Source organism: Adiantum capillus-veneris, chromosome 15 (genome assembly GCF_014529385.1).
Source record: "Adiantum capillus-veneris isolate H3 chromosome 15, ASM1452938v2, whole genome shotgun sequence".
Taxonomy (NCBI): Eukaryota; Viridiplantae; Streptophyta; class Polypodiopsida; order Polypodiales; family Pteridaceae; genus Adiantum; species Adiantum capillus-veneris.
Genome location: NC_140945.1, coordinates 52,628,811 through 52,643,208, shown reverse-complemented (window position 1 = coordinate 52,643,208; position 14,398 = coordinate 52,628,811). Strand labels below are relative to the sequence as shown.

General features: G+C 45.4%; 1 protein-coding gene across 1 annotated transcript in view; it reads right to left on the bottom strand.

Moving 5' to 3' along the window:
- The window catches only part of LOC147440657 (alpha-mannosidase-like), a 131,781-nt gene that overhangs the window by 29,111 nt on the left and 88,272 nt on the right, over positions 1-14,398 (bottom strand). Inside the window, exons 9-16 of the mRNA XM_086482520.1 lie at positions 13,490-13,590; positions 13,319-13,412; positions 13,067-13,234; positions 12,880-12,969; positions 3,701-3,766; positions 3,531-3,587; positions 3,228-3,447; positions 3,024-3,151 (exon numbers count right to left, since the gene is read on the bottom strand). Coding sequence (XP_086338646.1) covers positions 3,024-3,151; positions 3,228-3,447; positions 3,531-3,587; positions 3,701-3,766; positions 12,880-12,969; positions 13,067-13,234; positions 13,319-13,412; positions 13,490-13,590 — 924 coding nt within the window. The remainder of the gene's footprint in view (positions 1-3,023; positions 3,152-3,227; positions 3,448-3,530; positions 3,588-3,700; positions 3,767-12,879; positions 12,970-13,066; positions 13,235-13,318; positions 13,413-13,489; positions 13,591-14,398) is intronic.

The following is a 14,398-nucleotide window of genomic DNA, read 5'->3' as shown; positions in this document are numbered from 1 at the left end:
GGGGATGTCTCTCTTCACCTCTCAGTAAGGTTTCTCTATGCTTGTGTAACTCAAGTAGATAAAGCCCAAGACATTTTTGATCCTCATAACTCATGACCCTAGATAGAGGCCCAAAACCTTCTCTGAATAGACAGTGAAAACGACCTCGTATCTCATAGTACACTGTGCAATGACATATGTAATGTACTTCTGTCTCTGGCTCTAGATGGAATAAGCGGCATATTCTGTTATTTGCTGGTGTCCCTCTGAATCTGCCAGTCTCAATCTCGAGCTGATGTGAGGACGTGCGCATCTGGCCAATGGCACAACACAAACAGAGAGAGAGAGAGAGAGAGAGAGAGAGAGAGAGAGAGAGAGAGAGAGAGAGAGAGAGAGAGAGAGAAATGAAATGAAATGATATATTAACGTCTTCAAAAGGCCAAAATGACCTATGAGACCATCAGATACAAAGTGGTGAATCTAATACAATGTCTGAAGTACAAGTACAAAAAGTATTGAATGTAAAAAATGAAAACTGAAAATGAAGTGTGAAATGTGAAATGTGAAATGTGAAAATGTAGAATAGGCCCTCAATGACACTCTGGGTGTCGTGCTAGAATGCCTCTGATCCTCTACTGGAGTCTCCATCGATGGAGTGTGCTTCTGTGTCTCGGTCGTGGTCGTCTCGATCTCCCAAGCTCAGTCGCCCTGTCAATGAGGGTGCCTCTGGTATGAATGTGAGTACAACCCTGTGCTGGTGGTTGGTCTCCTGGCTCCCTGGATCCAAAGAAGTCTGTGATCTGTCTCTGTGACTATCGTACTCCATGTCTCCTCAGCAGACTATCTCTATGTCGATGTAGCTCAAGTAGATATAAGCCAAGGCATCTCTGATCCTGATACCTCATGAATCTATCTAGGGGTCCAAAACCCTCCCTGAATAAGCAATGGAAGCGCCCTCGTATCTCATAATACACAGTGCAGTGGCATATGTAGTGTAGCTCTGTCTTTGGCTCTCTATCGCATAGTTGGCATATCCTAGACTCCGGTGGTATCCCTCTGAATCTACCAGTCTCAATCTCCAGCTGGTGTGAGGATGTGCGAATCTGACCAATAGCACATCGCAGACCATGAGACAAATGAGTGTCCATGTAGCTCGGACGAATCACAAACCCATCTCCCGAAAGTTGGAGAAGATGCTCTTTGTAGAAATCCATCTTGGTGCCCAACTCCTGCATCGGCTCTACCCATGTCCTCCTGGTGTCCAACTGTATAAGATCAAGTTTGACATGCAGACTCGTAGTTCTCTATTTTCCATTGAAATAAGAGAGAGAACCTGTGAAGATTCTCCTCTCTTTTTTTAACAAAATGGGTACTCCCTTCTGGCACACCGACCTTTAATTTATAGGCACTTGGTCTTTAAAAGAAGCTCAAAAATCATTTTATAAAAAATAAGGTGCTTAAAAGCAGTTAAATCATCTACTTTTAATAGCTGAGTCTCAAAAAGCTTCTCCGGCATAAAAGTCCAGCCACATCACTACATCCATATGCTGTCACGTTAACAAAGGCCATACCCTCTACGTTCTGCGGTGGATTTTCCGCCATGTTTTACATCTGGTCCAACTCTAACAAGAGTCCCTTGGTCGGCTGCTTGTTCCCAAGGTTCATCCACTGCTCTCCCAGCACTGCCATGTGATCATCTTGTCACGACGACTTTGCCAGCACTAGAAGAAGGTAAAATAAGAGAGAAGTGTTGCTTTGGGAGTGATAGTGAAGTCAGTGTGGAAACTAAGATCCCAGGTGGTCTTTCCTCTCTCTATCCATTCCAAGTGCATGATGAAGAGTCTCACAAAACAAAAGAAACTAAAAAATTGTCCAGACTCCACTCTCTCCCATTCTCCTATCAGAGAATATTCTATGGAAAGCAAATGACAAACATTTCTTGGAACCTCTCAGAAGATGAGATTTACTTTGATGGCACCTAGTCAAACCATAACAGATGGCAGATGACTTGGTGCTGTGAATGGGAGAAAAAAGCAATGGAAAGGATGCTCTGACAAGTACGAGAAGAATATAAGACCATACCAGCTGTCTATTATTGTAGCCTCATTAGAAATGAACTTGCTCCAAATAAAGAAGTGATCTTATACTGTCCTCAACGCTTTTTCCTACTTTCCTATGATGATTGATCAACACTCTGATATACCCAGTAGAATATCACCACCCATAATCCTGGAAAACCTCTGTATTCAGTCTGTCACTACGCATAAGGCCACCAAGACTGCCAATACCCTCTAGGGGACCTCAATTCCCCTCTTTAGAGTGGCTGTCAAGTGCAATCCAGCTGTACCTTCTCCTCCCTAAGGGTTGCAGTCCCTGCAATTCTCTCAAAGCTACTGTATCAAGCTAGGCTCCTCCCACATGGATCTTTACCTCCTGAGTCCTGCACTCGAGCGCTGAAGGCCTCTGTAAATCTGATTGGAGTCAAGCAAGCATCTTGCAACTACGTCTGCCACGTCCGCTGAATTTGACCAGTCCTCTTTCCGTAAGGACTCGATAGAATCTCTGGTCTCTTGCATGATATAGATCAACCTTATTCGTCGAGACCATAGGTTATCCGCCAGACATGCCTGAGAATGCCGTTATCCCTGAGCATGTTCAGATATAGGCAAAATCCATTGAGAAGTATGTGACCATTGAGAATCACAGCGGGAATGTTTGGTGTATGGTAAAAATATTTGCCTATCATAATGTATACTCACGTTAGGGCAGTTTAATCGTCACTGATTCTTGTGTATCTTTATTTATTTTGGGCTTTTGCATTTTTGAGAGATTCTTTGAAACAATTTTAATCTTGTTAGAACAAAAAGACCAGTATACAATGTAATTTGTTTTGGTTTTTGTTTTCTGGATTGTTATTTAAAAAACTGTGTGTATTTGTGTGTGTGTTCTCTTTTGGGGATGAAAGAAAAAGGTCATGGGATGTTTTTTTTTTCTTTCGCAGGGGTGTTGATTTGGGGGGTGGGGGGGGTGTTTGATGGGCTTACTCCAGTGTCTGTGTCAATGATAGCACTTAGCAGACCATTCTCTGAAAAGTCCATTTTCAAACTGCTGGGACCAACAGTCACTGCAGTCTTCTGGGGCAAGACTTCACTAGTAGAGGCAGATGTATAACCTGATGATTGAAAAGATAAAAGTCATTATCTATCAGTACAGTGATGACGTATTGTGGCTTCATCTTAATCACATACCTTTCTTTTCAGAAGTAGACACAGTATAGGTCCTGTAACCTAGTGCAGGTATTGTGGCAGGGAAGGTAAGCCAATAAGCAGGTGCAGCTCCTGATGATATCCCAAGGTACCCCTGCACATACTTTCTTCGTAGTTCTTTGGTTATGCTGCTGACAGGAAGGAGTTGAGCAGGAACCGCAACCCCTGCTGAATCAGTTACTTGTACAAATTTGCTATTAACCTGATCAGCATTTCTCAAAACCTTTATTAAGAAAAAAACATAATTGGCAGCAATATATGAATAAATCCACTCTAAAATGCTACCGGAATGCGTATGTACTCCGTACGGCTCCAACCGAGAGCATTATAGGCGAGTACCACCTAAAGAATCCACAATTCGACACATAGTACCATTATCAAATTTGCATTGCGTTAAGATAAGAGAGTGACTAAACCTGAATGTAGAAATGAGCTTTTAAAATGTGTTTCCTTACCAAACTTCCATTGAAATTATTGATGGACTCTGATGCTGGACAGAAGCTCAAATTAAGTAGAGGGCACTGCAAAAAATAACCAGGGGAACATACTGTCACCTAATATATTTCTAACTAAAAACACTGAGAACAATCATAACAAATCACTGTAATGTCTAATTGAGAGAGGAATTTGTGAATCTGCTGGTTTTGTACCTAGACGTCAATTTTTGGATACTGCTACAAATGAGTACATTGGGATTGACTATGCCATATACACTAAGCAAGATGTTTGAATCATGCAAGTCGACATTTTTAAGCCCTTTGATATGGTCCATTGGGACATTTATTGTGGTTGCCATGACAAGGCTGGTATTTGGGCCCAAACTTCGTGATGTTATCTATTGGCTTTACAAGGGTGGAACATCACGATGCATACTTGATTTGGAGTTTTCAAAGTCACGGAATTTGGCATACTTGGTGTGTCAAGGTTGTCTGCTAAGTGCGTTGTTGTTGTTGTTATATATGGATAAACTCACTAAACAAGGTAGTTTACGAGGCCTTTCCATGCCAAATGGCTTATGCTTGTGGCTGAGGCTTATGAGGATGATTCGTTATTTTCTTTCACAAAATTCAACACATGATGTACAAAGAATCATGGATGCATCGTCACTGTGTGGTCTTATAGATATTAGTTCAGCGCCCAAGATGTAGTGCAACTCATCACTTCTTCCATGTCAAATTCCTGATTTATAAGATCCTTTACATGATCACTCTAACCTCCTATAATCAACTCATCCACATAGATGCAAATTATGAAGATCCTTACATACATACAATGAATGATATGCTTCAACCATACGAAGCCCTATAGTAACCTAGGTGCTTGCTTCAAGCCATATAGTACTTTCCTTAGCTTACACACATACTCAAGATGTCGCACATCCTCATATTGATGGGGCTACTCAATATGTACCTCTTCTTGCAAGTCACCATGCAAGAATGCATTCTTCACATCCATCGGATGCAAAACACAACCTTTTTTTTTCAAGAAAAAGATTCTTCCATTAGTTAAAAAACCTGCCCAATGGGCTACAAATTACCCTTACGAGAGAGGGCTACATTAAATGTGAGGATACTCTCCCAATGAAAAAACAAGATATGTACAATGATAGCTAAATCAAGATATGGGACAAGGAAATAACCACACTGGTGGGTGGTACTACCATCTAGGTGACCCATGAGCTATGGGTAAATCAAGATATGGGACAAGGAAGTAACCACACTGGTGGGCGGTACTTCCATCTAGGTGACCCATGAGCTATGGTGAAAAAGGGCATTGGTCGCCAAAGTCGCAAGAAGGCCTCGCAGCACTCCCACATGCCGTTGGAGCTGCCCTGAAGCCTATAAACCGGTTCTCTGAGTGTATTGATTCACTCCAGCCAGATGTCACACACAGTCTTCACCGGCGGGACGTGTTGCACTCGAAAATGCGAAAACATCAGATTCTCCACATGAGCCAAAGTGTCAAACTGCAGATGGGCTCCCAACAAACCTCTCTATCTCAAACTCCACCCCTGAGGTACAAGCTGTGTGGCAGCTGAAATCTAGGCCGGTCCTCTTGAATAACTCTTGAATAACAATCATCCTACTGACTGAAGCCATCTCAAAACTAAGTGCTAGGCCCAGGAGGGTGGACCAAGATGCATCATTCAAGGTGTATTGGCAAGCACTCAAAAGTGCAAACATCAGCCAAAGAATCCAAAGCCAAACAAACTGTGCCATGCGGCAGTCCCTCAAAGAGTGGCGCTCTATCTCAATTGTATGGCCACATGCGGTACATACTGCAGAATGACCACCGTGCACTAAACAACTCCCAACTGCAGTATCTCGATGGGCAACGAGCCACTAGAACATAGTGACTCTCCTAGGCTGTCTGTTGTCCCACAGGCATCCACATAAATCTAACAAGAACTCAGCCATGACACCCTCCTCCTGCCAATGGTCCGCTGCAGCAAGTCGAGCGTCTCTCCATGCTACGAGTATGTGACCTCGTAGCCATGCTATGTAGTGAAAAAAGGGAGTCCCGCGGTGATTGGCTGGAGTAAAAGGATCCCATAAGAACCACTCCCCCAAGTCCCACTTCACTTGCACCAGCCTATAGCCGCTAGTGTCCTAACTCGAGCTGACAGGTCTGGGTCTACCACACAGGTCCTCACACTGATGCCCACAACTTGGATCTGTTGAAAGCACCACTCGGTCACCTCAGGTACCTCAGTATTGACTCTATGAAGGCGAGCCTCCCTCTGAACCTCAGAACATGCAAAACCCTGTGTTTGAGCAAGCATGAACTGCAATGAGTCTCCAGTCGAGTGAAAACCTCCATCCAGCAGGGCGCGTCTGGCTGAAGAGAGATGTGCCACTCTGCTACTATAGCCTCCACAATATCCTCATACATTGCTATGCACCCCCCTCACGTTGTGCAGCAAAAGGCTTTGAACCTCCTCAGGAAGTGTTGTAAACTATAGCCAATCCCCAAAAATGCGGGTTGGACCCTCTGCCATGGGACCCAGAGAGAAACGAGGTCAGCTATTAACCATATGACCTCGCTGTGTACTGACCAGAGGATTCCATGTAAGTGGTTGTCTAAAGCGATCCTCAATGCAAGTGGGTTGGTGCAGTTCAAGGCCACTCCAAAACTAATCTGTTGTGAGAAAGTGTGTCATGCTCTCTCTACAGTGGGTGCTCCTCCGTGCAGTATGCAAAAAAACCTCACTCCAACAGAAAGAAAACATCACACTACAATGGAACGACGACTCAAAGCACAACAGACTCACAACTCAGTAAAACTCGACAAAATCAAAGAACCATAGAGACGCTGGCTTGACAACACATTCAGCTCCAAGCCCAGACTCAAGGGCACAATGGGGGTGTCAAGACTCCAATGTGTAGGGACGGTGCAGATGTGCTATGCATGAACTCAAGACTCGACAATCATGACGCTTGACTATACAAAGTAGATGATCCTCAAGACTAGCAACAACTACGGATATATACAACCATAAAGAGCCATTAACAGCTCACAAAATATCCAATCCAACTAAGTCTATCTCAAAACCGTGGTGGTGGTGATCTGGCCCTGTGTCGGCTAGACTACCACCCGTACCCCCACCACATGTGTCTACCCCGGCGAGAGTCCGTCCAGTGTGAACTCCAGCCCAACTGAAACTAATTGTCTGTCCTATGTCAGTGACACTATAGCCCTGCTACACGTTGCCCGCCACAAGACGACTCACCGTCTCGGTGAGAGGAACACTGAAACTGCAAAAAGACACCAATAGGATACTGAAATAACTGAAAAGAAGGCACTGCATATGTACAAGAGAAAGCTGAGCAGAGCAGCTCAGTACTGTCACCCAAGAGAAAGAGTTATCGCCACTGACACCGGAAGTGTCAACCTCCGGAGGGGGAGCCATTAAATCGATGGTAGGAGTTTGCTGCTGAACTAAAGGCTCCTGGACTCTGCTCTCAAAAAACTGACTCCCTGTGAAGGGAGCAACCACCTGCTGCTCAGTGGATGGAAGCACCTGTTCTAAAGTGTACTCAGGCCGCCTACTGACACAGCCATGGCAGTGCGCACCAACAAAACCATCGCGAAGTCTCTATGTCAGCTGCAGCTATGGCATGGGGGCCGGCTGTTCAAACCCCTGAGGATAGTATGGAAATTGTTGAGGCTGAGCATATCCTACAGGAGTCTGTGTAAAGGGTCCCATGAGCTGTGGAGAAGTATTTGGTTGTGCATACCCAACAGGAGTTTGTACCTCTGTCCCTGGCCCCGTCCATCCACACCCTATATCCATTGGAGCCTGAACCCCCATATCTCCGTGTAGTCGCATCTCATGAAATCCTTGCACTTGAGCCCGGAGGTCGTCAATGATTTGAGACTTCTCTTTCAATGCGTGTCGCAAAGCATAATTAGTAGCATCTCTATCGGCGATCACACTCTCTGCGACACACAGAGACCCTTTCATAGCTACATATGTGGTTGAGTGGCGCTTGTGAGTAGCACCCAACCGCTCTGCTCTAAGCTCAATGGTAGCAATAGCATGTCTGGACTCATGCAGTAACTCCTCAAATAGCAGAAAGAGGGAGGTAGATTCCGCCACTGCTGAGAAGATTCCATAGCGATGTCTGGTGGGACAAGGCTTGCAAGTGGCACATCTGGTGAACTCGTAGGATACATAGTAGGTGTCATAGTTACAGGGAACGACAATTTGTAGGTCTCTGTTCCCCGCTCCCATTCCAACTTCCCATTCCGAATCCCCATTCTGTGTTTCAGACGTGAGTATCCGTAATGGGGAATGGCATTTCATGCATGTTTCCGTTCCCCGTTCCCTGTTCCAGGTAACTATGGTAGGTGTAGCTGAGATAGGTGGAGTGGGGGTAGCTAAGATAGGTATAGGGGAAGAGATAATCGGGGTATGGGAGGATAGGCGTTCCTGAAGTGTCTGTCCAACCCATGCACAAGATGAGCGTGCAGTCTGTATAGCTACATTCTCTATCCACGAATACTCATGTACATATGCATAGTGGGGCGTATGTTGGGTGTCTACAAAGAAGTGTACCACGATGTGTCTACAACCTGCTATATAAGGTGGCATCATTGAGAACTTGGCTACTTGCCAAAGGGTCTGTATCAAGTCTATCACTCCCAAGTCCCTTGTGTGGTGAGAGAAATCAAGAGCCTGGACATGGAGCCACTCTGTGCATATCCACTCTGTGTGATCCTTGCCACACAGTGGAAAAGAGAACACAACCACTATATCCAAGGCATCCGCACCTCTTGCCGCTAGAAAAAGAGCACGTACTCTGAAGCAAGTTGCCTCAAGGTCAAAGATAGGTCACCAGGGAAGCGTGTGAAGTCATAATCGAAAATTTTCCATCGCTGGCAAATATCAAAACTGGTCAACCCTCAAGGGACTAACTCAAAAGGGGAAGCCTGCACCAACAGTGACGTCCTCAGGTAGGGCTGTCCCTCTTGAGCCAATCAACTCGTGGCAAAAGCACTGCCACGAGATCTTCGAGCAGCAGAGAAGTGTCCTTCCCCCTAAGCCGGTGGTGAGGTATGAGACAAGCCAAGAGACGAGGCTGTGGCTCTAGTGGGGGAGATGGGAGGGATGGGAGGAGAGGATGGAGGAGAAGGTAGTGGAGGCGGGGTGGTGGAGTCGGCATGCGGGGGAGGAGAGGGAGCTGGGGCTGAGGTGGAGGGGGTCTCCTCAGGGACATCTTGTTGTAGAGGATCAAATTGGTTTCCTGTAATAAGAACCGAATGTTGATGACCTATCCCATGTCAATTACCAAAGAGGCCCATGTGGGGAGCATGGCCCTGGCAGCGGCGGACATCCACTTGCTGCTAGCCATCAATTGACTGGGCACCTGGCTCTTAAGAGGTGCCAGTCGATGCACCCTAAGTCTCTGTTTGCTGTGCCTAGTCGGCCTTGGTAGGCTAAGTTTGTGGCACGTCTCCTGCGAGGACAAGCCGCCGCGAGATGGCCCATCTATTTGCATATGAGGTATTGGTTTTGGAGTCCCGAATACTTCACACTCTGGTGGAACCGTCTAACAAATACCTTAGGTGCAGTAGGACTACCTTGTGGGTGTCCGGAAACAAAACGCATATTGTAGGTATACCTGCTACCTTGGCAAGGACTGAAGCTACCATGCGTGGTGTCTCCAAGACGGTCCCAATCTCGAAACCAATCCAGGACAACAACGAGAGGTACTTACTACTCTCTCCTCAAGCCGAGGAAATAGACCAAAATGGGCAAGTTTGCTTCCTCGACAAGAACATCAGAAGCTAGGTTGAAACCATGGTGCCACTGTCGAAAATGGGCGCTAACTATTCGGATTGCCAACGGGTTCATCCAAATGACCTTGGTCACCATCTTGAGAGTCTCAAGCTTGATCTCGTAGTAGCCGCGCTCCAGGAACTGCACATCAATGATCTTTCCCACCCCCAAGAGAAGGTGGGCTTGGAGGAGATCCCGTACCTGGTCTTTGCTAGATCAGATGCCAATAATCTTGTAGATAACAGAGGTGGCCTGGAGGCGCTCCACCTCTCCTGCAGGGCTTGCTTGCTCCATCGATGAGAGAGCAAGTCAGACAACTTCGACCAGCAAGTAGAAGATGTCAAGGAAGGTTATGAGCCCAAGATGTGGGCACAACAAACCTTCCACATAACCCATTACGTAATGCAGCAAATCATGGTAGAAACTGTATCCCACGAATGGAGATCAAACTGACGTATAGTGGATGGCAGCAGAGACGAACTTCTGAGAGAAGTGCCCCAACTCGCCTGGACAGTGTGGAAGGTGTTGTTCCCTCACAAGGATCCGCCGCCCAATGCCAATAGTGTAATCAAAGAAGGGACTGGCTCCCCGTCAGTTTGCTTAAAGCACCGTTGCCACTCACTAGGATCCTGGACCAACTCCACCTAGGGGACCCCATCCCAATCCATAATCTCCAAAGAGCTGCCTGAAAACCATCTTGGGTGGCTCAAGCTTGATCTCGTAGTAGCCGCGCTCGAGGAACTGCACATCAATGATCTTTCCCACCCCCAAGAGAAGGTGGGTTTGGAGGAGATCGCCCACCTGGTCTTTGCTAGATCAGATGCCAATAATCTTGTAGATAACAGAGGTGGCCTGGAGGCGCTCCACCTCTCCTGCAAGGCTTGCTTGCTCCGTCAATGAGAGAGCAAGTCAGACAACTTTGACTAGCAAGTAGAAGATGTCAAGGAAGGTTGTGAGCCCAAGATGTGGGCACAACGAACCTTCCACATAACCCATTATGTAATGTAGCAAATCATGGTAGAAAATGTATCCCACGAATGGAGATCAAACTGATGTATAGTGGATGGCAGTAGAGATGCACTTCTGAGACAAGTGCCCCGACTCGCCTGGACAGTGCGGAAGGTGTTGTTCCCTCACAAAGATCCGCCGCCCAATGCCAACAGTGTATTCAAAGAAGGGATTGGCTCCCCATCAGTTTGCTTAAAGCACCATTGCCACTCACTAGGATCCTGGACCAACTCCGCCAAGGGGACCCCATCCCAAATCCATAATCTCCAAAGAGCTGCCTGAAAACCATCTTGGGAGTCTCAAGCTTGATCTTGTAGTATCCGCGCTCAAGGAACTGCACATCAATGATTTTTCCCACCCCCAAGAGAAGGTGGGCTTGGAGGAGATCGCGCACCTGGTCTTTGCTAGATCAGATGCCAATAATCTTGTAGATAACAGAGGTGGCGTAGAGGCGCTTCACCTCTCCTGCAAGGCTTGCTTGCTCGGTCGAGGAGAGAGCAAGTCAGACAACTTCGACCAGCAAGTAGAAGATGTAAAGGAAGGTCGTGAGCCCAAGATGTGGGCAAAACGAACCTTCCACATAACCCATTACGTAATGCAGAAAATCATGACAGAAACTGTATCCCATGAATGGAGATCAAACTGATGTATAGTGGATGGCAGCAGAGATACACTTCTGAGACCAGTGCCCCGACTCGCCTGGACAGTGTGGAAGGTGTTGTTCCCTCACAAGGATCCGCCGCCCAATGCCAACAGTGTATTCAAAGAAGGGACTGGCTCCCCGTCAGTTTGCTTAAAGCACCATTGCCACTCACTAGGATCCTGGACCAACTCCGCCAAGGGGACCCAAATCCATAATCTCCAAAGAGCTGCCTGAAAACCAGCTACCACTGAATATCTAGGCATTGATCAAGTGGTAAAATACACTGAAAGACTAGCCATCAGTGATGTCCATGATGACAATGTCAAAAATAAGAGTCCCATGACAAGCGACAATCGGCCGGCCAGAGGGGGCAAAGAAAGCCCACCAACCCTCATGAGCAGGCAAGGTAGCCTGTCCTCCAACCATGACACGCCAATCAGTAGAAATAGCAGTATCAATCTCTATCATACATGTAGCAACCCCAAGTCACTTCCCATACATGCTGCCAATGAAATCAGCAGCTAGCAAGGAACCCTCATACCAGTTATGTCGAGATGTTAATGGACCAGTCTCCTATCTAGCCCAATCAGTGTGAGTCTACTCTCACCAAGCTGCCGGCCCTCCCAGTCCGTAACTTATGCATTCCAAATCAAGGGATACCTCTCAAGCTTCTCCAAGCATCGAGGTCTCTGTCGATGCCGGATGTATAGACAACCATATCCTCAACAAGCAATGCATTAATGGTGACAAATGAGACATATCCAAGAGGGCATCAGGAAAAATGAAACGGATAATTGTGTGCCACAAGGCATCAATATCCATAGACCCAAACAAGAAAGGCATGAGATAAAGCATGGTACAGAAATTGGTTCCAAGGCTTAGCCCTAGGAAACAAACCTCGGACTATAAGCTTGGCATCATTGTGCCACTTTGCATCTCTAGATCAATAATGCCATACCTCCTTCCTCTGTAGGTATAATAACAGTGCGCCAATGAACTCTAGGCACAAAACCTTGGACTATAAGCTTGGCATCAATACGCCACTTTGCATCCCTAGATCAATAATTCCATACCTCCTCCCTCTGTAGGCATAATAACAGTGCGCCAATGAACTCTAGGCACAAAACCTCCTAGGCTATTCACTATGGAGGAGATTTATTCTAAGTTCAGCAACCTATGGGGGTGCTGATGGGATGGCTCGCTTCCTTTTCTCCTATTATCATCTCCTCCCCATTTTTACATCCCCATTACTATTATTTGTATCATTGAGGTTGTATCCTATCTACCCATCAGCTCATTACCCTCGTTGGTAAGCAGAGTTTTGTAGGATGTTGGATTTTTTCTTATTATGTTTCTCCCGGACAATTCTATCACATCTCATATGGTTGTAACTTCTGGTCTCATAGGTCATTTTTCCTTTTGCAGGCGTTAATATAACATTTCATCGCTCCCTAGGACAATTTGACTTGGAGAGTGGAAAACCGTACTTAAAATGCATGAATGCCCACAGACTTATGGTAAATACCCTCTACACTATTCTTCTTCAGAAGGTAAGGAGAGAAATAAACTAAGAATTATTCTGAATTTTTGTAGGACCATCACCTTATATAAAGTCGTGACAGCATGGTTACGATCAGAGTTAAACCAAAATAGGAGACAGGATGGAAATGTAAACAGGAACAAAAGCAAAATGCATTAACCTGAGAGAAACTTATTCCTGCATGCTGACAGATGCTATTGTTTGCTCTCTCCACCAAACAACCGAGGGCCAAGTTTACCAGTTGCTCTGCCTAAAACCAAACTTACGAAGAGTTAAAGATAAGCTGCCGCAGACTTCAATGCCATGAATCTTTTTCATGTAGACATATGTCCTTAAAATCGATGTACCTCTGAGAATGCAATAGAGAGCCTCAAAGCATAATCATTTGCCGTATGTTGTTTCTCAGTTCCACTGACTGCATCATGATGCTGAGAAACGGCCACGGCGTCCCATAGAGTATCTGTATTGGGACCATTTGACCTTCTCCGCACAAAAAACTCAAGCTGCCTTGCCATCTGAATTTGATGAAACATTACTTTTATGTTTCCCAAGATAAAAGCAGGACGAATTCAAGGCAGCAATGAGCTGCAGATTCTTACCATGAAGTAATTGCTTAGTAACCTCACATAGCTTTTTAAAGCGGGTCTGCTAGTGAAGTATCCAGTCCAGTAACAATGTGGGCAATCTGCATATCTAAAACAGTAATCAAACCAGAGAATAAGACTTCATAGAGTTATTAAGGTTTCATGAAAATAAGTAAGACTGCTTACGGAAAAAAATCATCTTGTTTCAAAGGCCATGATTCATTTGCTGCAAATTTTGCATCAGTATAAATGGATGGAGTGGAGTAGAAGGTGTTTACACGACCATCCTGACAATTTGTAGCACTAATTGTTAAGTACTTAAGAGGGATAACATATTCATCACAAAATAGAGCACAACAAAGCTGATGAACTTCCAGGATAAGGTCCTTTATGAAGCTTCCACATTGGCTTGAAATTATCTTCAAAGACATCTTTAAACACAAAGGAACCACCATACGCTAGTAAATTTACAGTGAATGAAGGGTATGAACTTTTAAGGGAGCAATGTATTTCAAGAGAGAGTAAAGGACTTGAGCTGTTCAGCATAATTTCTCTGTAGAAAAGATACACTGAGGAGGACAATAAACCACAGATTTCTTCCAAAGGTCTACCACGCTACCTATACCACCATAGCAAGGGGTCACACTAAAGAAAGCTGAGAGGCAAAGACGAAGAGCACCAAGTTATCGGACTTGTTGACTTCATCACAAAGCGACAACACACAACCAAAATTTGATATCAGCATTGTGTTCAAGGAGGCCAACACAATTTCATCAAGGTATTGTGAGAATCCTTCAAGAGATTCTCAGTCCCCCATAATTAACAATACAGTCCTACACCTACAGTACAGTATTGCATGGAGCTAGTTGAATCTAGACAGCATGACTGCATATCCAAAGCATAAACTATAACATTTTGAACCGCGAGAGATATAAGTCCATCCATCCATCCACCCATGACTTTCAGATTGTTAGTGTGCTTCTGGTGCCCCCTTTAACTAGCTGAATTTCCACCCTTTTTCATAGGCGAAGAGACAAGCCTATGCATGACTGCATATTCAAAGCATAAAACATAACATTTTGAGCCGCGAGAGAT